General features: G+C 40.5%; 1 protein-coding gene across 7 annotated transcripts in view; it reads left to right on the top strand.

Moving 5' to 3' along the window:
• The window catches only part of SRPK2 (SRSF protein kinase 2), a 181,447-nt gene that overhangs the window by 146,691 nt on the left and 7,729 nt on the right, over window positions 1-27,027 (top strand). For all 7 annotated transcript variants that reach the window (XM_077264748.1, XM_077264746.1, XM_077264750.1 and 4 more), the window contains 5 exons: window positions 1,695-1,923; window positions 2,602-3,108; window positions 7,714-7,814; window positions 7,899-8,006; window positions 19,350-19,419. In XM_077264748.1, the coding sequence (XP_077120863.1) occupies window positions 1,695-1,923; window positions 2,602-3,108; window positions 7,714-7,814; window positions 7,899-8,006; window positions 19,350-19,419 (1,015 nt within the window). The remainder of the gene's footprint in view (window positions 1-1,694; window positions 1,924-2,601; window positions 3,109-7,713; window positions 7,815-7,898; window positions 8,007-19,349; window positions 19,420-27,027) is intronic.

The following is a 27,027-nucleotide window of genomic DNA, read 5'->3' as shown; positions in this document are numbered from 1 at the left end:
GATCGCAGTGTCCCGGGGATTAATGTGCCGGGGGCGGTCTGTGACCTCTCCTGGCACATAGTGCCGGATGTCAGCTGCGATAGTCAGCTGACACCCGGCCGCGCTCCCCCCGTGAGCGCGGCCGATCGCATATGACGTACTATCCCGTCACTGGGAATTAAGTCCCAGGTCACCTTGACGGGATAGTACGTCATATGGGATTAAGGGGTTAAGGACTGCGTCGGACACAGGGAGTATACTGTTAGTTTATTTATTTTTTCAGAAGATCGATGGCTTCACTTGGATTACCAGTGTAATGAAGATGGCAAAACTGTGTGGTCTTTTATTTCATTAAACTACTTTATTCTGCATATGTGTGTGTTTTATTAACCCTTTACCAACTATAGGATTAGTAATGGATAGGTATCTATTATTGACTCCTCTCTATTACTAAGACGGCTTAATGTCACCTTACAAAGGTGACATTAACCCCTTATTACCCCATATGCCACCGCTACAGGGCAGTGGGAAGAGAGAGGCTAAGTGCCGGAATTGGCGCATCTCACAGATACGCTATTTCTGGGGCGGCTGGGAGCTGGTATTTGTAGCCAAGGGGGGCCAATATCCATGGTCCCTTTCTAGGCTATGAATATCAACCCGCAGCTGCCTGCGTAGCCTTTCTGGCTATAAATTATAGGGGACCCCACATCATTTTTTGGGGGGTCCCCCTATTTTAATAGCCAGTAAAAGCTAAATATACAGCTGTGGGCTGAGATTCATAGCCTGGGAAGCTCCATGGGTGTTACCCCCTTCCCAGGCTATAAACATTGGCCCCCAGTCGCTGGCTTTCCCTCTCTGGCACAGAAAATTGCGCGAGAGCCCACGGCTTTTTCATTTCAATTTTTTTTTTAATTAAACAGATATTGCGTTTAATGCCGGAGTCACACTTGCAAGAAACTCGCACGAGTCTCGCACCTCAATACCCGCCACTGCCTCTGGCGCTCTGGACCAGAGTGTGCGGCTGCATGTATTTCTATGCAGCTAAACCGCTCCGGTCCCGAGTGCCGGCGGCGGTGCCGGGTATTGAGGTGCGAGTTCCTCACAAGTGTGACTCCGACCTAACTCAGATTTTGTGTATAGAAATACAGCTCCATTCTCCGCTCCCGAGTGCCCGCAGCAGTGTCGGGTATTACGATGCGAGACTCGTCCGAGTTTCTCGCATGTGTGATCCTGGCCTAACTCTTTATGTACCATTTTATTATGTTTATTACTAAACATTGGGCTTGGTATTATCATAGATATATCTATCTATTATCTATCATCTATTATCTATGTATTATCTATCTATCATCTATCTATCGATATATCTATCTATTATCTATCTATCTCTAGATAGATATAATATATATATATATCGATAGATAATAGATAGCTAGATATATATATATATATATCTATTATCTATCGATATATCTGTCTAGCTATCTATAGATATATCTATATATATATATATATATATATATATATATATATATTATACACAGCTCTGGTTTAGTTCTGTGTATTCAGTGATGGAGAAGGTGGTGATAATAATAATCCAACCATTGAGATTTTTCCTATGAAAAGTCCAGAGTACAAACAATTGTAGTTTATTTTACTTTACATTTTGTTGGTAAAACCTATAACCAAGATACACATTGTTTTTCCTTTAATAGGTTGGTAAGATTTCCAAAAATAAAAAGAAAAAACTAAAAAAAAAGCAAAAACGTCAAGCAGAACTACTTGAGAAACGTCTTCAAGAAATTGAAGAACTGGAGAGGGAGGCTGAAAGGAAAAAGAGTGAAGAAAATGAAAATGAGCAGGATGTTGAGAGCCAGCCAGAAGCCAAGATGAAGACGGTTTGTCTGGAGGATGCTGCTGACGAGGAGCCGGCCAACGAATACGGTGTGTACGATGCGCACAGCTTCTTTTTCCCAACTCATAAAAAAAAAAAAAAAAACACAAATTGGACACGTGAAATATTATTTTTAAAAAAATGTTCATCTCTCCCTGGGACAAGGGAAGAAACCTTTAACATTAAAATCAGGTCTTCACTGATCCTCAGAACAATCTTTATAACTTGTTCAGGCAGAGTAGCTCTTCTGCACTATACTTGTGCCAGGTATTATAGCTCCGCTTCATTAATGTGAGTAGGCCTGAGCCGCATTTGGATTATAATGAAGAAATTGGAACAGGAGTACCAGGCACACTCACCCATAAGGACCAAGCACTGTGCCTAGATGAACAATCATGAGTTGTTTATCATACAGTATGTACCACATTGTTGTGAAAGATATGGATGGAAATCTGCAGTGGCAGATCCGCATCAAGCCGTGAGTGTCCCAGCCTAAGATAGGACTGGACAGAACATCTGTAATAATTCCAGTTCTTGTGGTCACACACTTAGGGGCCAGTTATGGCCCAGACTTCTTGTGCAGGGAAAGACACCTTAGTTTTATCTCTTCTGGCTCAGTCAGCACAACAGATCTATCAAACTGACATGGCTTCCATTATATATTAACTTGATGGTGCTTATATAAACAACGCTAAGGAAGTATCTTTTGATTGCTTTTATTTTTCTAGTTTTAGCAGGTAATGTTTCTTCAGAAGGGGAAGATCATGATGAGAAAGAAGATACCGAAAAGGAAATTGTTGAAAAAGATGATGATGACGATGTGGATGCGGAACTTGTTAATACAGATCCAACATGGATAGAGTCCCCAAAAACAAATGGCCATTTGGAAAATGGACCATTCTCGCTGGAACAGCCATTAGATGATGAAGATGACGAAGAGGAAGACTGTCCCAATCCGGATGACTTTAACCTAGATGAGTCAAATGCTGAAAGCGATTATACATACAGTAGCTCTTATGAACAGTTTAACAGTGAATTGCCAAATGGACAACATAAGGATACGGAGTTACAGTTCTCCGACTTTTCAGCAGCAATGTTTTCCGATCCTTTAGAGTCTGTAGAATCTGGCTTGGCTGCTTCTGAGGATTCCACTGTTATAGACAGGGATGGAAGTAGTCCTTGCCAAGACAGAAGTAGGACGGTTTCAGCATCAAGTACTGGAGATATGCCAAAAAGTAAGTTTCTTCTCCTGTGTACTTGCTCCAGCCCAACTATCCATGTAGTTCATTGTATTATCTTGTTGGATCTTGATAATTCTTTTACAACTCACATTTATTGTCTCTGATCGGATATACTATCAGACTTAAAGGGTTCTCATTACTAGCCAGCTTCTGTTTAATCTCTTCCCTTTGCCCCATATAAAATTGTCACATGACCACTGCAGTTAATCTGCGGCCGCTGATCGACTGCAGCCATTACCATTCCTTTTTAGTAATTGTCCACTCCGATGGAATACTGAAGGGCTGCAACCGATCAGTGATGGCAAATTGGCTTCAGCGGTCATGTGACACAACAGCATCATGTGATCCACCAATAATAGCTATGCAAGTAGTAGTATTTTTTTTTTATATTGGGCTCTAAAGTAGTGGACTACCCCCTTTTAAGGTGTTGTCTCTACTAGACATTCTCTTTTCGAAATGGAGCCAACCTATTAACTGATTGTTGTGGGTCATATGTGGATGATCATACAGTTCATTAATTTACTATATGTGTCTTAAGATGAATGGGTGATCTTATGGTCTGATAAAGTCCTCCAGAATGGAATCCATTCTCTGTAGACGTTCTATACAGCCATACAGTACATATTGATAAGCCCTATCTGATTGCACAGCCCTTTCTGTGATTGATAGAACAGCCTGAGTTACATCATGCTACCTGCCAAATGTTTGAAATACATTACTGTAGGTCCTCAAAAAGGGGAATTTGCACCTGATATCTTCTAATAATGCTCTGCAACGTTCCATGTTCATGTTGGGTTTCATTATGGCTTCTAGTTACATTTACATTCAGACCGGCTGACTGCCACCTGGATTTCATTGAAAATCAACAGCTTAAATGAGATTGTATAATGCACTACCCCAGGTGCTAAACAGTGTGGCCATCATCGTTTTGCTCTGCTTTATCTATTTCAACACCATGATAGTCCCCCATTTGATAAACATAAATATTAGCAGTATTCTAAAATAAAAAAAATCAAAAGCTTCAACTTTCATGGTACCGAGGTCGAATGAGGTGTCCAGAATTGTGAAAACATGGCTGCTTTAATTTAGAAACAACCCCACCCTAGATGGGTTGTGTTTTGCATTGCAATTCGTCCCTATTGAATAACATGAATCTGGGTGTGGTATTGAACTCAATCTATGGTCAATGATGGTGTGGTTTCTGAAATATATTATACATATATATACATTATATAGTCACACGTGTATTGTTGACCATGAATGTTATATTATAGCAGCTAGAAGCTGATACATTTATGGCATATTTTCATAACTGAGCGTCATAAAGAGTGGCGGGAAAATGGAAATTATGTCATGGGATCTACCTAAATTGGGTATCTTATCCTATTCATATTTAGAAAACTATTATATTTCCATTCTACAACTATCAAGCCTGATCATGACTCTTATTTCATTATGATTAATGTATGTTGTTATACTGTATAAGCAGGCAGTTTGGTGACCAGATGTTGATGCCCTACCCTGACCGAAAGTAACCCGTGCTATGAGCCCCCTCAGTAGGTTGTGAATGCTGGTGTATCACACTGAAAGTACCCAAAGATACGTGACTGTTGCGTTGCTCTTGCAATCTTTGAGTGTTCTAGGGTTTACGAGTTATTACCACTATGTCAATATTTTTTACAAAGCACAGTAACTTTATGGACTATTCTTAACATACAGTACAGCCCAACATGCACTTTCTTTATTGTCCATTTGTGTCTTTTTTTCATCTTCTTATCCTGTGTATCCAGCTTCACAGATCTCAATGGACGGTTCTATTCTTATTTGCTAGAACTACATTTCCCAACAGCACATTGCTTCTTCTCAGTTCTTCAGGTCCCCTCACTTTGCTCTCCTGTGATAGATTTCAACATGTGCAGTTTTTTTATTTCTGTTCATGATGTAACCCACTATGTGACCAATATCCCTTATTATTTACAAATTCCATATTTCTGTGGAGGTTCATGGGGATCTTCAGAGCATGATCATGCTCTCCCTTGCATGCAGAGCATATATAGCTGAGCTGTGTTACAGCAATGCTGTTGGGGCAGTTGGCTGCTATAAAGTGGTTTGGGGGATATGTTATTAGACACAAATATAGATACATCTGTTTTTCATGAATGAGACATGGCTATCTGGTATCAGTGGAATCTTCAGCATAGCATACCTGAGCCATGTTACCATCCAGCTGACATGTTTTATCAGACAGGGTCATTAGGTACATCTGAGCAAGGTCAGACAATAGCATTAGAACTATTGGATCACGGATGCAGTGGCAATGGAGGATAACGTGAGCCCTGGGATGTCATCATTTTGGATTGATGGCTGAAAATTAGTGAAGGTTTAAAAAAATGGGCTGTATTGTCACAAATAATTGATTCTGTATATACAGAAATCTGAGACCACCGTACTGAAAGCAAAGTTATGGTGACAAAATTAAGTTTATATACACACTGAGCAGTGGCTGTAAGTACACCCCTGCACATTGACTGACAGCCATGGTTTCAGCGCCTCAGTGCAGCGCTGGCTGTTAGTCCAGGTGCCTGGGCATGCTTAAATCCGCTGCTCACTGTTATGTGCAGTGATTGAAGCCATGCTGACTGAAAGCTGGAGTCTGGCTTGAGGAATAAAATGAATTGCCGCCCGCTAGCCGTGTATTCAGTGCAGCGGCTGGGCCGCTTTAGAATGCTATTAAACTGCAGATTAACCCCATATCTGCAGGATAACAGCATTTGGGGAAATGACAAGTTCCCTTTAAAGAAAAATATCTCTGCTACTTCAATCTCATTTTTATTGTTTAAAGGATTATACATGTACTACATGTTAGGCCCTTTAAGAAAAAGTACTTCTGATCTATCGAAGTTTGTAATTTTTGGAAAATTACACATTTAATTGTAATCTACTTGCAGCTAAAGCAAAGTCATTATTTTAGTTAATTTAGTGACTTTGATTTTGTCTTGATCCATAAATTATACTGGTGAAATGCCCTGTCTGTGGAAAGACTGTGGAAATTAATGCTAACACACTATTGGCCGCTCGTTCATTTGTTGCTGTGATTCATTTAATGAGGTTGGCTAGTTCTGCTTCCATGGAAGGGGCTTCAGTGAAAGCTGATAGTTCTTCTATCAGCTTTTTGGTCTTCTAATAAGAGATGTATTTGGACCGTCTGCATCTAATAAACATGTGAAAGGCTCTGGATTCCAAACCCAAGTAATCCTGGTGCATAGAAAGGATTATTCACAGGACAGTTTTTCACATTCATGTGCTGTCAATGCTTTACTTACTGTTTTCTATTTGTCTTTTCACGTGGCATTTCATTTTCCCAACTAATAGGCATGATGAATCAGGACAATTCCTGCTTATGGACCAAATTGTCCCCAGTTAGTGAACTAGTCAATGAACAAATGGATAGCACAATGATAGCATCTAAGCTGGATCTGTCTGCTGTCCATTTTTAACTAACTAGTTGGTAGTTGTTTGGTGGTAAAGGTTTGCATGCAAAAATAAATTGATGGCACAAATGGTAAAAATGGACACATAGGCCTAAAATGGATAAAAATGGATCTGGCTCATAGACTTACTTAAAGAAGTGACTTTCCACCCGCCCAACAAACACTGGAGCGATCTGACAGGTCGCAACTAGCAGAAGACATAAATGAAATAGAACCCTATCAGAGTGGTGCCTTAACCACTTCAGTGTTTGTAAACCATGAAGTGGGTAAAAGTAGCATGTTCATTCTCCTGGAAACTTCTGCTTAAAAGCCGTTTGCTAGCTATAGTTTAATTCAAAGCAAAAAGACGTGAGGAGCAGAGCCGCCATTAATACGACGGTGAAACCGCCAACAAAGCCGCTTCAGTGAAAAGACCTCCAACTTTTTTGAGAGAAAATTCCTTGCCTAGAAAACTTTCAGGCTACCAATATCTTAAAAATCGTCATAAGAGTATGCACCCACCGACGTTTTAGAGGCATTCAAAGATCATAAGTCTTTCAAGCAGAAACCACTTCCCAAAACGCTCCTTATCAATGTTTTTGGAGATGTTCTTCTCCTGAAACAGTTTTAAAAAGTTTTTCCCTAAAGCATTTTTGCAGCCTTTTGATTTGATAGTATCTTGTTTGGAGTGTTTTCCTTCAGGATCCACTTCAAAGAAATGACATGCACTTTCATTTTCCTGCTAGATGTTTTTAAAAACCTCTTTAGCAAAAAATAATGAATACTGAGTTAGAGGAGCATTTCATGATTTTGGAGATGATATTCTCCCCACAACTTCAGAAAAAAATGTGAATTTAGCCTTATTTTGGGAATGCTAGATAAACAGTGCAAGATGAGCAGTATTGGGTCCTCTTCATATCCATTTAATTTAATATGTTAGGTCAGTTTTTCATATTGGCAGTGGACCCAAGACTACAACTTTAAGGAGGACCTTTCACTAGTTAGAGCATGTTAGACTGGACTTTTGGCCAATATGCAGCTTTATGGATAGTAGTATTTGGAAAATGAACCTGAAGGTCTTTCTCATTCCTTAGTACGCATTTAATTTTGAATTACTTCTATGTTGCAGATAAAATGCGAGCCGCAGATCTACTGGTGAATCCACTGGATCCTAGAAACGCTGACAACATTAGGGTTAAAATAGCAGATCTTGGAAATGCTTGTTGGGTGGTATGTACCGCAACCAATGTTACCTATAGAGATTATACAATCACATGTACTACCCATCTGTAAAGGGATGTTTTCTTTGTCCAGCACAAGCACTTCACTGAAGACATACAGACCAGACAGTATCGCTCCATAGAAGTTCTCATAGGAGCGGGGTATAGCACTCCTGCTGATATCTGGAGTACAGCATGTATGGTAAGAGTCTCACCTTATATTGTATTCTACAAATATTGGTAGATTCCGCTAACAAATCAGTGTTCATACTCACTACCTGACATCAACATGCCCAATCCTTTGTTATACCTACTTGATAACATTTTGTCGGAACGTAGACCGGAAATTCATTAATATAAGGCCTCATTCAAAAGTCTTTTTTTCATTTCGTGGGTAGAACACCTTTCCATTGTAGTCTATGGTGCTGTTCACATTTCCGTGTTTTTGTTGTTTTTTTTTGCGAACCATAACATGTTCGGTTTTTGATCCAAGTTTCCTGTAAAAATCACCCATTCAAGTCATTAAAAAATCACAGATAGCACATAGATGGCACATTGTGTGCAATGTGTGTGCTGTCTTTTTTTTTTTTTTTAGCAAAGTAATAGATGGAAGTTTTGCAAGTTTTATTTTTTATTTGAGCAAATCACTGCTGAGACACTGATGGTAAAAACTGACACTGAGCAAATACTGATGAAAATCTCTCTTTTTGGCTACAAGAGCAATCACTTATGTCTGAATGAGCCCTAAACATTGTTCAGTGTTTTCATACTGACATGTGCACACCATTACATCGCTTCAGTCTACAGAGAGAAATGCCAGTGAGCCATCATCTACGGTGTCTGGGAAAGCACCTCCTTTATCAAAACACTCCACCAGTGAAACTATCTTTGATTACTATTGGCAATATAACTCCGTTTGTATTTCTTAAACTGCTTTAAAAAATAAAAAATGAGTTTGGGTTGCTTAGACTACTGAAAAAAAAACCACAAAAGCATTTCACTGTAGGATTGATCTGGTATAGTGTTCTCGATATATTGTAGTAGTTTTTGTTTGTTCCTAATTCTCACGAAAGCAGCAGCATCCTTTGCAGTTCTATTCCCCTTGGACCTGGGCCTTGTACCAGGCTTGAGAGCTGCATGGGTTCTCTTTTTCTGTGCAGAAAAGAGTTAAGGTATGGTCAGATAAAGCAGCATAGTAACACAAGTTGGTGAAGTGTGGGCTGCCTAGTGGACAATCAGCAGTACTGCAGCCAGACTTGTGAAGTTTGTTTCCTAACCACATACAGGTCTGGCAAAAATGAATAGATCCCTGTACAGTTGTATAAAAATCAGCTTCTCTATGTGTCTGACAGCCATTCCATTACAGTGTCAGTTGAATTCCAACCAGAGTACACCTCATTCTACTTAATGTGCTTCTGATTAGGTGATCACCTGAACCAAATCTTATTTCACTAAGGAAAGTCTAAAAAACACTGCTGTGGTCTTCACAATCCTCTTGCAATAGGACTAGCTGGATGGCAAAACAAGTGCTAGTAATATCCCAAAAGTAAAAGGAATGAAAAAATAACTTTTAGCCATGCCAAAGGAGTCAATTCTGGCTTAACTAGCAGAGGGACACAGTGAGCGTCATGTTGCCTCCATTCTTAAAATTTCTAAGATGGCAGTCCATTACTACAAGGTCAAGCAGACATTGTGGACAACAAAGTACAAGACCGGCAGAGGGCGAAAACGAATCTCCAGTAACTGGGATGACCATCATCTTATTCGAATGTCACTCAGCAACCGCAGGATGACATCAAGTGACCTACAAAAGAAATGGAAAATGGCAGCTAGGGTTAAGTGCATGGCAAGAACAGTTTGTAACAGGCTCTTAGAGGCATGACTTAAGTAATGTAAAGCTAAAAAAAAAGCCATTCATCAATGAGAAGCAAAGGAGAGCCAGGCTGAAGTTTGCCAAAGATCATAAGGATTGGACCATAGAGGACTGGAGTAAGGTAATCTTCTCTGTTGAGTCTAATTTTCAGCTTTGCCCAACACCTGGTCATCTAATGGTTAGACGGACACCTGGAGAGGCATACAAGCCACAGTGTCTTGCACCCACTGTGATGACCTGGGGATGCTTCAGCAAGGCTGGAATTGGGCAGGTTAATCTTTGCAAAGGACATATGAATCATGCCACTTACAAGTTTATCCTAGAAAAACAGATAATTCCTTCTGCTCAGGCCATGTTCCCAACTCTGAGGTCTGGTTTTCCCAGCAGGACAATGCGCCATGCCACACAGCTAGATCAATCAAGGTGTGGATGAAGGACCACCACATCAAATCCCTGTCATGGCCAGCCCAATCTCCAGACCTGTACTCCATTGAAAACCTCTGGAATGTAATCAAGAGGAAGATAGATAGTCACAAGCCATAAAACAAAGAAGTGCTTAAATTTGTGTACCAGAAGTGGCATAAGGTCACCCAAAAGCAGTGTGAAAGACTGGTGGAAAGCATACCAAGGCGCATGACAGCTGTGATTAAAAATCATGGTTATTCCACAAAATATTGATTTCTGAACTCTTCCTGAGATAAAACATTAGTATTGTTGTTTCTAAATGATTATGAACTTCTTTTTTTTTTGCATTATTTTGGGTCTGCAAGCAATGCATTTTTTTTGATATTTTGAACATTTTTCATTTTCAGAAAATAAATACAAAATTTATTACTTGGAACTTCGGAGACATGTTGTCAGTAGTTTATAGAATAAAAGAGCAATTTACATTTTACTCAAAAATATTCTTACAAAGAGAAAAGTTATACAAACTGAAAATTTTGCAGTGGTCTCTTAATTGTTGCCAGAGCTGTATAAAAGAATTATGCAAACCCTAGAATGTCCCTTTTCCAAAACTTGTTTAACAAGCAGGAGACTCAGTTTTGATTTTGCATGCCTAAATTGCAGATATTTATAAAACTGGTTATTTGACAAGGCAAACTCCTCTTTTAATTGGTCAAATGTTTTAAGAATACCTTCAGATAATACTTGATGAATCCTATCTATACATGTATTCATTCAATCATAAAATCCCTCTAATTTGTGAAACGATAGGTATCTATTATTAACCCCTTAACGACCGCAGATACGCTTTTTAACGGCGGTAGTTAAGGGTACTTAAATCACAGTGCCCGTTAATTAACGGCGCTGTAGAAAAAGTGTAGTCCAGAGACGGATTTTCTCCGGGGTCTCGGCTGGTTTACCCCTACATAAGGGGCATCAGGGTACTCAGGACAAATTGGATAACAACTTTTGGGGTCCAGTTTCTCCTGTTAACCTTGGGAAAAAAGATTTTTTTATTTTCACAGCTCTGCGTTATAAACTTCTGTTTCTACACATCAGAGGCTCTGCAAACGCAACATGACGCCTGAAGACCATTCCATCAAAGTCTGCATTTTAAAACGTCACTACTTCCCTTCCGAGCCCCGATGTGTGCCCAAACAGTGGTTCCCCCCCACATATTGGGTATCGGTGTACTCGGGACAAACTAGTTTTGGTGTCCAATTTCTCCTGCTACCATTGTGAAAATAAAAAGTTGTGGGCTAAAAAATTATGCCGTATGCCTAAACAGTGGTTTACCCCCACATATGGGGTATCGGCGTATTCAGGAGAAATTGCACAACCGATTTTGTTCATTTTCTTTTTTTACACTAGTGAAAATAAAGAAATTTGGTTCTGATGTAAAATGTTTGTAAAAAATAAAGTTAAAGGTAAATTTTTCCCTTCCACATTGCTTCAGTTCCTGTGAAGCACGTAAAGGGTTAATAAACTTCTTAAATGTGGTTTTGAGCACTTTGAGGGGTGCAGTTTTTAGAATGGTGTCAAAAAAATGGTTTGGTAAATTATGTTGGAAAAACGCTGGTCAACTTATAACTTCCTAAGCAAAAAAAAAATGTTGTTTCCAAAATTGTGCTGATGTAAAGTAAACATGTGGGAAATGTTATTTATTAACTATTTTGTGTGACATATCTCTCTGATTTAAGGGCATAAAAAATTAAAAGTTTGAAAATTGCAAAATTTAAAAAATGTTCACCATATTTCCGTTTTTTCATAAATAAACACAAGTAATATAGAAGAAATTTTACCACTGACATGAAGTACAATATGTCACGAAAAAACAGTCTCAGAATCAGCGGGATCCGTTAAAGCGTTCCAGAGTTATAACCTCATAAAGTGACAGTGGTCAGAATTGTAAATATCGGCTTGGTCATTAAGCTGCAAATTGGCTCCGTCAGTAAACCAGATGGGAGTAAATGCAGTGCAATCACCCATACCCATTATATGTTTACCATTATCCCAAACCTTATAAAGTAATGCAAGAGTTTGCTATATTGATTTCTTGCATATAAGATTACTTAGTTCAATGATGTGTATAGGGGTTTTCCATGGTGTTCCTGATGTAATTAACTTCTTAGGCTGTGTGCCCACATTGCGGTTTTTATGAGTGTCCGCCGCCTTTTTTGCCGCAGCGGAAACGCTTAAAACCTCATTCCCATGCAATCCTATGGGATTCCGCAGTTGCTGTGCCCATGCTGCAGATTTTCCGGCTGCGGAATTGTATAGCGGTAAAATCCGCAGCATGTTCATTATTTTTGCGGAATCGCGGCGATTCCGCTGCCATAGGATTGCATTGAAACGCTCACTTTACTCATGTGGCTATGCCCACCATGCGTAAAGTGTGCGCTTCATGTGTGGATGGTACCCAGTCTGGAGTAGAGGAGACTCTCCTCCAGGCCATGGGTACCATATCCCTGTAAAAAAAAAGAATTGAAATAAAAAATAGGGATATATTTACCTTCTGATGGCCCCCGGAGTCCTTCCACCTCTCAGTGGTGCACGCGGCGGTTTCCGTTCCCAGGGATGTATTGCGTGAATCACCTGAGATGACGTCGCGGTCATGCGACCTTGACGTTGCAAAGGTCCTTCGCGCAATGCATCCCTGGGAATGGAACGTACTTGGGAGCGCCGCTGAGGAGATCGGGGGCCTTCGGAAGGTGAGAATAACCATATTTTTTATTTTTTTTAAATAATTTTTAACATTCTATCTTTTACTTTTGGTGCTGCATAGGCAAAAAGTTGGTCACACAGCACTATGCTTGACAAGTGTGACCAACCTGTGAATCACTTTTCCAAGCGATGCTTCAAATCGCCAGGAAAAGCGCAAGCATTCTGCAAGCTAAAAACGCTTGCAAAATGCTTGTGTTTTGCGGGAAACCGCATGCGAATTCCTCATGCGTTTTACCCGCGGCAGGGAGTTACGGAAATGCTGCGAACATTTCCACAGCATTTCTGCAACGTGGGCACATAGCGTTATTTTTATTGGAATTCTCATTATGATCCCACCCACTAAAGTGCAGCAGTTGAGCTACCAAAACATATATTAGTACCATTAGGAATTGCCAACTGCCTGATTCCTTGTCTCTTCGTAAGTGTTCAAGTTTTATTCTTGTCGTTTTTTTCTCCTATAAGGGAGTGAAACAAACTGAATTTCTTTTAAATAAAATGCAGGGACCCAGATAGGGGCATTATGCAGTTTGCATAAAAGTTGGGGCATTAAGATAATTTTTGGTAGTCTCTCTACCCACTGCTGATAATGGAAGTCTAAACCATGCATCTATTTTCAGTTTAAATCTTTCCAGTAAAGGAGATAAGTTTAGGGAAATGTATTCCTGAGGGCTTTTTGTAATAATTTCTCCAAGTTACGGTACTTGAATTTCTCAATAATTTGGATTTGGGTGTGAACCAATGAGATAGTGCTTGGGAGAGGATCAATTGACAATAGGGATGACTTGTCCTAATTAATAGAGAGATCTGACCATTTTCTAAACTCCTCGATAATACTCATGATAGGGTCAATGGACCTCTGGATGTCTCCAATATAAAGGTACAAATCATCAGCATATAGAGATACCCGTTTGTCCAGATTATCATACTTAAAACCTACTACACTGTGTGCAGAATTATTAGGCAAGTTGTATTTTGATCACATGATACTTTTTATACATGTTGTCCTACTCCAAGCTGTTCAGGCTTGAGAGCCAACTACCAATTAAGTAAATCGGGTGATATGCATGTCTGTAATGAGGAGGGGTGTTCTGTGATGACATCAAAACCCTATATAAGGTGTGCTTAATTATTTGGCAACTTCCTTTCCTTTGGCAAAATGGGTCAGTAGAGAGATTTGACGGGATCTGAAAAGTCCAAAATTGTGAGATGTCTTGCAGAGGGATGCAGCAGTCTTGAAATTGCCAAACTTTTGAAGCGTGATCACCGAACAATCAAGCGTTTCATGCGTGTTGGGCAAAAAAGGCGCAAAATAACTGCTCATGAATTCAGGAAAATCAAGCGTCAAGATGCCATTTGCCACCAGTTTTGCCATGTTTGAGAGCTGCAACGTTACTGGAGTAACAAAAAGCACAAGGTGTGCAATACTCAGGGATATGGCCAAGGTAAGGAAGGCTGAAAAACAACCACCTTTGAACAAGAAACATAAGATAAAACAGCAAGACTGGGCCAAGAAATATCTTAAGACTGACTTTTCAAAGGTTTTATGAACTGATGAAATGAGAGTGACTCTTGATGGGCCAGAGACTGGATCAGTAAAGGGCAGAGAGCTCCACTCCGACTCAGACACCAGCAAGGTGGCGGTGGGGTATTGGTATGGGCTGGTATCATCAAAGATTAACTTGTGGGACCTTTTTGGGTTGAGGATGGAGTGAAGCTCAACTCCCAGACCTACCGCCAGTTTCTGGAAGACAACTTCTTCAAGCAGTGGTACAGGAAGAAGTCGGTATCGTTCAAGAAAAACATGATTTTCATGCAGGACAATGCTCCATCACATGCCTAAAACTACTACACAGTGTGGCTGGCCAGTGAAGGTCTCAAAGAAGAAAACATAATGACATGGCCCCCTTGTTCACCTGATTTGAACCCCATAGAGAACCTGTGGTCCCTCATAAAATGTGAGATCTACAGGGAGGGAAAACAGTCCACCTCTCGGAACAGTGTCTGGGAGGCTGTGGTGGCTGCTGCACGCAATGTTGATTGTAAACAGATCAAGCAACTGACAGAATCTATGGATGGAAGGCTGTTGAGTGTCTTAAAGAAAGGTGGCTATATTGGTCACTAATTTTGGGGGGTTTTGTTTTTGCATGTCAGAAATGTTTATTTCTAAATTTTGTGCAGTTATATTGGTTTACTTGGTGAAAATAAACAAGTGAGATGGGAATATATTTGTTTTTTATTAAGTTGCCTAATAATTCTGCACAGTAATAGTTACCTGCACAAACAGATATCCTCCTAAGATAGCCAAATCTAAAAAAAAAAACCACTCCAACTTCCAAAAATATTAAGCTTTGATATTTGTGAGTCTTTTGGGTTGATTGAGAACATAGTTGTTGATCAATAATAAAAATAATCCTCTAAAATGCAACTTGCCTAATAATTCTGCACAGTGTATATCTGGGCTGGCATGCAAAAGGCAGGACAAAGGTTCAATAGCTAGCATGAAAAGGAAGGGGAATCGAAGACATCCCTGTTGTATGCTTTTTCCCAACACAATCGGTTCATAAAAAAGGAAAAAGGCCGTTGGTCATTGTTTTAGCTTGAGGTCTACAAATTAAAAGTTGCTTTGACATTCAGCTTGTTGAACGCTGCATTGGAACCACTAGGTGAATTCACTAGTTTTAGATTTGTGTCTGGAAATGTCCCTTATAAAAATTCCTCTAGCATAAGCCTTCATTGTGTACCAAATTGTTGCTACGGACGCCGAACCCTCATTTATTCCGAAGAATTGTTCTAAACCTGTTTCATGGAATCATTTATCAACGTGAACCATCAAGGTTTAATCGCCAAGGACATCTGGTTCGCACCTCCAATTCACCCACTCTGTTGTTTTTGTATAGGAGAATGATCAGATATTCAATATCATGGATTAGAGGGATCAGAGATTCAGTTACAGTTTTCATATCAATCCTTGACAAGAGTGATATGACAACAAGTATCAATAATATAGTCTACTCATGGGATTCCTCTGGCACCAAAAATCAAAATACGCTACTTTGAACTTAGACTCCTCAATTTCCATGACTCCGACTCCACCAAAATGGGCTCCGACTCCATGACTCCGACTTCACAGCCATGCCATGGCTGTGGAGTCAGTAAACCAAACCTCCGACTCCACCTCCAACTCCACAATTTCTATGACATCGACTCCGACTCCACCAAAATGGGCTCCGACTTCACGACTCCGCAGCCCTGGTTATATAGACAGAACTGTAAGGAAAGAAGAAACGGGTATACTGCCTTTTTGGAATCTGTCCAAATGTGGATTAAGATGATTGTTGAAGTCACCTATTAACTAACTGGGGTTATTGGAGAATTCAGTACAAAACTTAGTATTTTTTTAAGAAGTGTACCCTTATATGGAGGAGGTATATAGATATCCACTAAAATTACGGTAATTTAACCCTGTATATAGAGCATAATAAGCAAGTATAGCAACCCTCCTCATCAATGACAGATTTAAAACACTGGAACGGGATTAATTTGTGGACCAGGATTAATTTGTGGACCAGAACCCTGACTCCTCTAGCATGAGAAGAATATATGGATTGAAAACCGTGACCCACCCAAGCTCTATTAATAGTTTGCTTTGTCTCATGAATCAAATGAGTTTCTGACAGGCACACAATAGCTGGTTGATACTGATATACCCATGAATATATATTGCACACCTCCCCCATACCCCTCACATTCATGCTATTATATTCACAAATTTAGCCATATGGAAGCAGGAGATCATGAGTATTATAAGACCACCTGGAACTAAACCATATCTTTCCCTTTTTACATACATGGTACCCCTCTGTAGAGTAAAACAAACATAAACCAAAACATACAAAGATGGCCCAAAAAAAGAGTGGACATTTCTCTCTGGAGGAGAAAATAGGAGCAAATATACCATAAATCCAAAGCATGAGTTAAAGGGCTATTTTCAGTTTAAATCAGAATTTTTGATCTACCAAAAGTAAAGATCGGAATAACTTCAGAAAGTCCCGCAATCCTTAATAAATTGTGAGAAAATAAAAATAAACCTCCATACTAGATTAACTTATACTGTAGTTAAAGGGAACCTGTCACCTCAAATTGGCGGGATGTTTAAATGAGTTTTTACCGGTCCGATGGGCGCGTTTCATCTTCCGGCGTTTCATTTCTCCACCCCGTCCGTCCCTGTTGTCCTCAGTATGTTAGTGAATTAGAGTATGTGTGCGCCATAGTTGGCGCGTGCGCAATGCAATCTTCTGTCACGCACGTGCAGTATGCTTTGCCCAACTGCGGGCAAAGCCGAAAAGCATTACTGCGCATGCGCTCGCACACTGTCCCGCAACATAGCGAAACACTTCCAGGACATAGTGCACTGGCGCATGCGCAGTAATGCTTTTCGGCTTTGCCTGCAGTTGGGCAAAGCATTCTGCGCGTGCGCGTCCGAAGATTGCATTGCCACGTGCCAACTATGGCGCACACATACTAATTCACTAACATATTGTGGACAACAGGGACGGACAGGGTGGAGAAATGAAGATGAAACGCTGCCCATCGGACCGGTAAAAACTCATTTAAATATCCCAACAATTTGAGGTGACAGGTTCCCTTTAAGGTAGTCAGAAATTATCCGCTCTTAGTTTGGCTTCATTAATGTCGAGCCACTGTGCTGTCTCTCGAGGCGAGTGAATGAGCACTTTTCCAATGGCTGTGACCCTTAAATATGCAGGATACATCATAGGGTAAGGAATTTGCAAATTGTGCAGCCTTTTCTTGACATGCAGAAATTCGGCTCTGTGTTTCTACACTTTCGCAGAGAAGTCATCAGGAAAGATGGAAACCCTTGTCTTTTCAATAGACCGTTTCGGACAGTCCTGTGCTTTGAACAGAATTATGTCTCTGTCTTTTATAGTGCAGTAGTTTCAGCAACATTGGCCATGGCGGGGCCCCTAGTTGCGGGGGTCTGAAAGGCACTTTATGTCCCTTCTCTATTGCCTGCAGTGAGCCATGTTTGCAGAAATTCTGCCTAATTTTTGGCCTCAGCTCTCTCAGGGACTCTTACAATGCGTAGATTATGTCTACAGAATCTATTTTCTAGATCATCCGTTTTCTTAAGAAAGGCATTGATGTTGGGCGCAATACTGCCCCTCTGACAGCTGTGACACAGGTCTTGAGCTGTGTCTTCAGATGGTAACTTTTGCTGACACGTGACTAGGATGGGCTGTAGTTAGAATTTTGTGATGGGAGTTTTTATCACATTGGGTGGATGGGTTGAATAGTTCTCGCTCTCTGCCGATACAGATCTGTGTGATAAGTGTTGAGAAGTAGAGACTCAGCTAGAAGAAAATACATTTATTACACATGTAGCCAACAAGTTAATTACAATTTTGCAGGAGAGCCTTAGTCTTGGAGACAGTAGCGGTTCTCTGTGCACTACATACAGTACATTACACTTGTGATGCAATCTTTGTTTGGCCAGATTTGTGTGTGTGGTCATGACGGGCATAGTAAATGAGTGTAGCTCAGCACTGCTTGATATAAAATCTGCAATAGACATCCTTGATAGTGTGGTGCTTGGGGTGAGTAGCTTCGGCTAAAGTGTACAGCTTGCTCAATTGTGTATAAAATTGTGTCTAAGGATTTGAAGTGGCATGTAAGCCACCAAGCAGATGCTTGATTCTACAAGAAATATACGGTACGTGTTTTCTTGGGTAGTTTTGTATTGAGACTTTATTATGTAACTGTTATGGACAATATATAACTCTACTTTTTGGTTCACCCCCTGCCCCCCTAATATATTGTACCCCTAGACCAACAGGTATGAATCCTCACTTCTGTTACCGCTTTAAAAGAAAACATTACCTCCTCCTTCTACCCTAGAGAACCAAGAAACAAGCACAGATCTAGACCACCAATGTTCGTGATATTTACATCTCCACAACTTTTGCGTCACTAGGGTAGTTTTAATTAGCATTACATTTTCTTCATATTTTCTCTTGTTTAATAAACCTGGGAGTGTCTTATAGTCTGAAAAATATGGTAAATAATTAGTCTGTTTTTTTGATCCTGGTAGCCAGAGACCTGGCCTCGTTTCTTGTCCTTTCTACCCATCCTCATACAACCCGTCATTGTGCAGGCTGTTTTAGCATGGTGTGTACATGTTGCTTCACAATTTTTTAAAGTTTCTTTGCTGTTGTGTGTTTTGTTTTGTTTTTTTTGTTTTTTTTTACAGAAAGCCCCTTTTTAATTATAGGAACATAGATGGGAAATTACTGAAATCTTTGCAACAGAAAAAATGAAACCTGCGCTGCCTGGTTACAGTGGACAACAAAGACCAATTTTTTATTAGGCTTTGTTCACACTGGTTACACAGCAGTATTGGATTTATATTTGTATCATAAAAAAATCTGCTTCATACATTTGGCTTTTATTTTTGTCACATGACTTTTTGGCTGTTTCTTTATGTAGGCATTTGAACTAGCAACTGGAGACTATTTATTTGAACCACATTCCGGGGAGGACTACTCTCGAGATGAAGGTGCGTACTGTACTCATTTAGCTGAACCTCTTATATAGATCTCTTTTTCTTGGTGATGGACACAAGTCTTCAGTCAGAAATACAATGCTTATTAACTTCTGCTGCACATCATAGAAATCACAAAGCCTCTTTTCTCTTCTCAGTAATCTCTAAATACAACCAAAGATATTTTATTACAACCTAAACATAAATTCGATGACAAGTTAATAAACACTATAAAGGTCATCAGACTATAATTTTCATTACCCTGATTAAATTATACAAAAACAGCAATGCAAAAGTCCAACTTGCTTGGCCTTGATCAGACGCAGTGCTTGTGTCTCAATATTAAGGTCCAAATGCTCAGCAAAATGATGACAAACACTGAAAACATTGAATCCAATCTGTTATTACTCAGTAAGATGTGCTTACAAAAATGAAGGTTCTTAGCTCATAAATTTGCCAGTTCATGTATGCCCATCAACCATGGCAAGGTGACCTCCCTCTGATGGGTCCTTGTTCTACTGTACATACACCTCTTGAGCTATCTATACTTATTAACATTTATCAGAATAAATCTGGCCAGATATTGGGCATGATACATACGTCCTCAGCATTTCTAGTACATTACAGAATTGTGGCGGACTTTACCTCTGCACCGCATGTAACGCATTGCAAAATCTGCAACATAAAACCTCCACTAGCTTTGAACTGATATAAAAGGGTCATTAACTTTTATCAATTATTTTTAAATTATTTCCTCCCTATATAAATTAATGAAAAGTTCAACACTGAATAATACGACATTATTAATCATACATACACACATATCTCCGCCCCTATAAATGTGACATGTCCTACATTTACATTAAAAATGCTGCCATAGTTGAAATGTTGGCTTATGTGCCAGTGTTGTACTGATGCACCTTCCATATGACTGGGCCAGCATTTTCTTATTTACATAGTCGATTAAATAATGAAGCCAGAATTCACAGGACACTTGGTGTTCTCAGACCCAGTGGATGAAGGAAGAGAAGCCACATGTTATGCATGTTTCCATGTGATTGTTTAAATGACTTTATTTCTTCTCATGATCAAGAGTGAAGTGGATGGAAATTGTTCAGGAAGCTCATTTATTTCATAGTGTCACTCAGACGACATTAAATCCTGGTGTAAGACATGCATCGGTTTGAAAAGTTTTGCTTGAGTTGCAGTAGTATGTAGTTAAAGGAAAAAAAATATTATTTAACGGTTAGCTAATCTTTAACTTAGATAATTTTAGGTGTGATTTGCCCTTCTTTAATTGCAAGTAAGCAATCAGTTGCTTTAGGATTCACTCTGTCAATCTGCATAAAGCAAATTATTTGTTTAACCCCTTCCCGACATTTGACGTACTATCCCGTCGAGGTGGGGTGGGCCCGTATGACCGCCGACGGGATAGTACGTCATCATCGATCAGCGGCGCTCACGGGGGGAGCGCGGCCGATCGCGGCCGGGTGTCAGCTGCATATCGCAGCTGACATCCGGCACTATGTGCCAGGAGTGGTCACGGACCGCCCCCGGCACATTAACCCCCGGCACACCGCGATCAAACATGATCGCAGTGTACCGGCGGTATAGGGAAGCATCGCGCAGGGAGGGGGCTCCCTGCGGGCTTCCCTGAGACCCCCGGAGCAACGCGATGTGATCGCGTTGCTCTGAGGGTCTCCTACCTCCCTCCTCGCCGCAGGTCCCGGATCCAAGATGGCCGCGGCATCCGGGTCCTGCAGGGAGGGAGGTGGCTTACCGAGTGTCTGCTCAGAGCAGACACTTGGAAAGCCTGCAGCCCTGCACAGCAGATCGTCGATCTGGCAGAGTGCTGTGCACACTGCCAGATCAATGATCTGTGATGTCCCCCCCTGGGACAAAGTAAAATAGTTAAAAAAAAAATTTTCCACATGTGTAAAAAAAAAAAAAAAAAAAAAAAAAAATTCCTAAATAAATAATAATAAAAAAAATATATTATTCCCATAAATACATTTCTTTATCTAAATAAAAAAAACAAAACAATAAAAGTGCACATATTTAGTATCGCCGCGTCCGTAACGACCCAACCTATAAAACTGCCCCACTAGTTAACCCCTTCAGTAAACACCGTAAGAAAAAAAAAAAAAAAACGAGGCAAAAAACAACGCTTTATTACCATACCGCCGAACAAAAAGTGGAATAACACACGATCAAAAAGACGCATATAAATAACCATGGTACCGCTGAAAACGTCATCTTGTCCCGCAAAAAAAAAGCCGCCATACAGCATCATCAGCAAAAAAATAAAAAAGTTATAGTCCTGAGAATAAAGCGATACCAAAATAATTATTTTTTCTATATTTTAGTTTTTATCGTATAAAAGCGCCAAAACATAAAAAAATGATATAAATGAGATATCGCTGTAATCGTACTGACCCGACGAATAAAACTGCTTTATCAATTTTACCAAACGCGGAACGGTATAAACGCCTCTCCCAAAAGAAATTCATGAATAGCAGGTTTTTGGTCATTCTGCCTCACAAAAATCGGAATAAAAAGCGATCAAAAATGGTCACGTGTCCGAAAATGTTACCAATAAAAACGTCAACTCGTCCCGCAAAAAAACAAGACCTCACATGACTCTGTGGAGCAAAATGTGGAAAAATTATAGGTCTCAAAATGTGGAGACGCAAAAACTTTTTTGCTATAAAAAGCGTCGCTGGTTTCACACTTGCGTTTTTGTCTGCAGCGTTTTTTGCACAAAAAAACGCATGCGTTTTTTCCCTATATTTGACATTGAAAACGCATGCGGTTTTTTTGTACGCGTTTGGTCGCGTTTTCAAACGCATGCGGTTTTTTTCTGCATGCGTTCATTTTCAGAAATACAACCTGCAGTATTTTCTTGCGTTTTTAAGCACATGCGTTTGTTTGCGTTAAAAACGCATGCATTTTTATCGAAAAAAAACAGAAAACACACTGAAAAGCCACCCACCACCATCAAGGTGATAAAGGGATCCAAACCCTAACCCTAACTCTACCCCTAACCTCACCCCTAACCGTTTAATGAACATTTTCTGACAGTCATAGTGCCACGTATTTCAGTGCCACGTATTTCAGTGCCACGTATTTCAGTGCCACGTATTTCTGTGCCACGTATCACGTATTTCAGTGCCACGTGTTTCAGTGCCACGTATTTCAGTGCCACGTATCACGTATTTCAGTGCCACATATTTTAGTACCACGTATTTCAGTGCCACGTATTTCAGTGCCACGTATTTCAGTGCCACGTATTTCAGTGCCACGTATTTCAGTGCCACGTGTTTCAGTGCCACGTGTTTCAGTGCCACGTGTTTCAGTGCCACGTATCACATATTTCAGTGCCACATATTTAAGTGCCACGTATTTCAGTGCCACGTATTTCAGTGCCACGTATTTCAGTGCCACGTATTTCAGTGCCACGTATCACATATTTCAGTGCCACGTATTTAAGTGCCACGTATTTCAGTGCCACATATTTCAGTGCCACGTATCACGTATTTCAGTGCCACGTGTTTCAGTGCCACGTATTTCAGTGCCACGTATTTCAGTGCCACATATTTCAGTGCCACGTATTTCAGTGCCACGTATTTCAGTGCCACATATTTCAGTGCCACGTATTTCAGTGCCACGTATTTCAGGGCCACGTATTTCAGTGCCACGTGTTTCAGTGCCACGTGTTTCAGTGCCACGTGTTTCAGTGCCACGTATTTAAGTGCCACGTATCACATATTTCAGTGCCACGTATTTCAGTGCCACGTATTTCAGTGCCACGTATTTCAGTGCCACGTATTTCAGTGCCACGTATTTCAGTGCCACGTATTTCAGTGCCACGTATCACGTATTTCAGTGCCACGTGTTTCAGTGCCACGTATTTAAGTGCCACGTATCACGTATTTCAGTGCCACGTATTTCAGTGCCACGTATTTCAGTGCCACGTATTTCAGTGCCACGTATTTTAGTGACACGTATTTTAGTGACACGTATTTCAGTCACGTTTAGGGTTAGGGTGAGGGGTAGGGTTAGGGTTAGGGCTAGGGTTGGAGGTAAAGTTAGGGTTAGGGTTTGGATTACATTTACGTTTGGATTAGGGTTGGGATTAGAATTATGGGTGTGTCAGGGCTAGGGGTGTGGTTAGGGTTACCGTTGGGATTAGGGTTAGGGGTGTGTTTGGGTTAGGGTTTCAGGTAGAATTGGGGAGTTTCCACTGTCCAGGCACATCAGGGGCTCTCCAAGCGCGACATGGCGTCCAATCTCAATTCCAGCCAATTCTGCGTTGAAAAAGTAAAACAGTGCTCCTTCCCTTCCGAGCTCTCCCGTGCGCCCAAAAAGGGGTTTACCCCAACATATGTGTTATCAGCGTACTCGGGACAAATTGAACAACAACTTCTGGGGTCCAAGTTCTCTTGTTATCCTTAGGAAAATAAAAATTTGGGGGGCTAAAAATCATTTTTGTGGGAAAAAAAAGATGTTTTATTTTCACGGCTCTGCGTTATAAACTGTAGTGAAACACTTGGGGGTTCAAAGTTCTCACAACACATCTAGATAAGTTCCTTGGGAGGTCTAGTTTCCAATATGGGGTCACTTGTGGGGGGTTTGTACTGTTTGGGTACATCAGGGGCTCTGCAAATGCAACGTGACGCCTGCAGACCAATCCATTTAAGGCTGCATTCCAAATGGCGCTCCTTCCCTTCCGAGCTCTGTCATGCACCCAAACAGTGGTTCCCCCCCACATATGGGGTATCAGCGTACTCAGGACAAATTGGACAACAACTTTTGGGGTCTAATTTATCCTGTTACCCTTGTAAAAATACAAAACTGGGGGCTAAAAAATCATTTTTGTGAAAAAAAAAAAGAATTTTTATTTTCACGGCTTTGCGCTATAAACTTTAGTGAAACACTTGGGGGTTCAAAGTTCTCAAAACACATCTAGATAAGTTCCTTGGGAGGTCTAGTTTCCAATATGGGGTCACTTGTGGGGGGTTTGTACTGTTTGGGTACATCAGGGGCTCTGCAAATGCAACGTGACGGCTGCTGACCAATCCATTTAAGTCTGCATTCCAAATGGCGCTCCTTCCCTTCCGAGCTCTGTCATGCGCCCAAACAGTGGTTCCCCCCCACATATGGGGTATCAGCGTACTCAGGACAAATTGGAAAACAAATTTTGGGGTCCAATTTATTCTGTTACCCTTGTAAAAATACAAAGCTGGGTGCTAAAAAATCATTTTTGAGAAAAAAAATAAAAATTATTTTCACGGCTCTGCGTTATAATCTGTAGTGAAACACTTGGGGGTTCAAAGCTCTCAAAACACATCTAGATAAGATCCTTAGGGGGTCTACTTTCCAAAATGGTGTCACTTGTAGGGAGTTTCAATGTTTAGGCACATCAGGGGCTCTCCAAACGCAACATGGCGTCCCATCTCAATTCCAGTCAATTTTGCATTGAAAAGTCAAATGGCGCTCCTTCCCTTCCAAGCTCTGCCATGCGCCCAAACAATGGTTTACACCCACATATGGGGTATCATCGTACTCAGGACAAATTGGCCAACATTTTTTGGGGTCCAATTTCTTCTCTTACCCTTGGGAAAATAAAAAATTGGGGGCGAAAAGATCATTTTTGTGAAAAAATATGATTTTTTATTTTTACGGCTCTGCATTATAAACTTCTGTGAAGCACTTGGTGGGTCAAAGTGCTCACCACACATCTAGATAAGTTCCTTAGGGGGTCTACTTTCCAAAATGGTGTCACTTGTAGGGAGTTTCAATGTTTAGGCACATCAGGGGCTCTCCAAACGCAACATGGCGTCCCATCTCAATTCCAGTCAATTTTGCATTGAAAAGTCAAATGGCGCTCCTTCCCTTCCAAGCTCTGCCATGCGCCCAAACAATGGTTTACACCCACATATGGGGTATCATCGTACTCAGGACAAATTGGCCAACATTTTTTGGGGTCCAATTTCTTCTCTTACCCTTGGGAAAATAAAAAATTGGGGGCGAAAAGATCATTTTTGTGAAAAAATATGATTTTTTATTTTTACGGCTCTGCATTATAAACTTCTGTGAAGCACTTGGTGGGTCAAAGTGCTCACCACACATCTAGATAAGTTCCTTAGGGGGTCTACTTTCCAAAATGGTGTCACTTGTAGGGAGTTTCAATGTTTAGGCACATCAGGGGCTCTCCAAACGCAACATGGCGTCCCATCTCAATTCCAGTCAATTTTGCATTGAAAAGTCAAATGGCGCTCCTTCCCTTCCAAGCTCTGCCATGCGCCCAAACAATGGTTTACACCCACATATGGGGTATCATCGTACTCAGGACAAATTGCACAACATTTTTTGGGGTCCAATTTCTTCTCTTACCCTTGGGAAAATAAAAAATTGGGGGCGAAAAGATCATTTTTGTGAAACAATATGATTTTTTATTTTTACGGCTCTGCATTATAAACTTCTGTGAAGCACTTGGTGGGTCAAAGTGCTCACCACACATCAAGATAAGTTCCTTAGGGGGTCTACTTTCCAAAATGGTGTCACTTGTAGGGGGTTTCAGTGTTTAGGCACATCAGGGGCTCTCCAAACGCAACATGGCGTCCCATCTCAATTCCAGTCAATTTTGCATTGAAAAGTCAAATGGCGCTCCTTTCCTTCCGAGCTCTGCCATACGCCCAAACAGTGGTTTACCCCCACATATGGGGTATCAGCGTACTCAGGACAAATTGTACAACAACTTTGGGGGTCCATTTTCTCCTGTTACCCTTGGTAAAATAAAACAAATTGGAGCTGAAATAAATTTTGTGTGAAAAAAAGTTAAATGTTCATTTTTATTTAAACATTCCAAAAATTCCTGTGAAACACCTGAAGGGTTAATAAACTTCTTGAATGTGGTTTTGAGCACCTTGAGGGGTGCAGTTTTTAGAATGGTGTCACACTTGGGTATTTTCTATCATATAGACCCCTCAAAATGACTTCAAATGAGATGTGGTCCCTAAAAAAAAATGGTGTTGTAAAAATGAGAAATTGCTGGTCAACTTTTAACCCTTATAACTCCGTCACAAAAAAAAATTTTGGTTCCAAAATTGTACTGATGTAAAGTAGACATGTGGGAAATGTTACTTATTAAGTATTTTGCGTGACATATGTCTGTGATTTAAGGGCATAAAAATTCAAAGTTGGAAAATTGCAAAATTTTCAAAATTTTCGCCAAATTTCCATTTTTTTCACAAATTAACGCAAGTTATATCGAATAAATTTTACCACTAACATGAAGTACAATATGTCACGAGAAAACAATGTCAGAATCGCCAAGATCCGTCAAAGCGTTCCAGAGTTATAGCCTCATAAAGGGACAGTGGTCAGAATTGTAAAAATTGGCCCGGTCATTAACGTGCAAACCACCCTTGGGGGTGAAGGGGTTAAAAAGGTTGTTCAGGGTTTTTTGTTTATCTTATTATGAGCCTAAAAAGTAGTTGCTGACTACCTGCCTGTTCTACACGGTGCCGGCTCACAGCGATCGCCGACCACTTCAGTCACCGATTCAGCTGCTCCATGTCAACAGTGCAACTCCTCTTCTTCCAGGTTGCTGTGTTGACG

This window comes from Ranitomeya variabilis, chromosome 5 (assembly GCF_051348905.1).
Source record: "Ranitomeya variabilis isolate aRanVar5 chromosome 5, aRanVar5.hap1, whole genome shotgun sequence".
Lineage (NCBI taxonomy): Eukaryota > Metazoa > Chordata > Amphibia > Anura > Dendrobatidae > Ranitomeya > Ranitomeya variabilis.
This window is presented reverse-complemented; position numbering and strand designations above follow the sequence as displayed.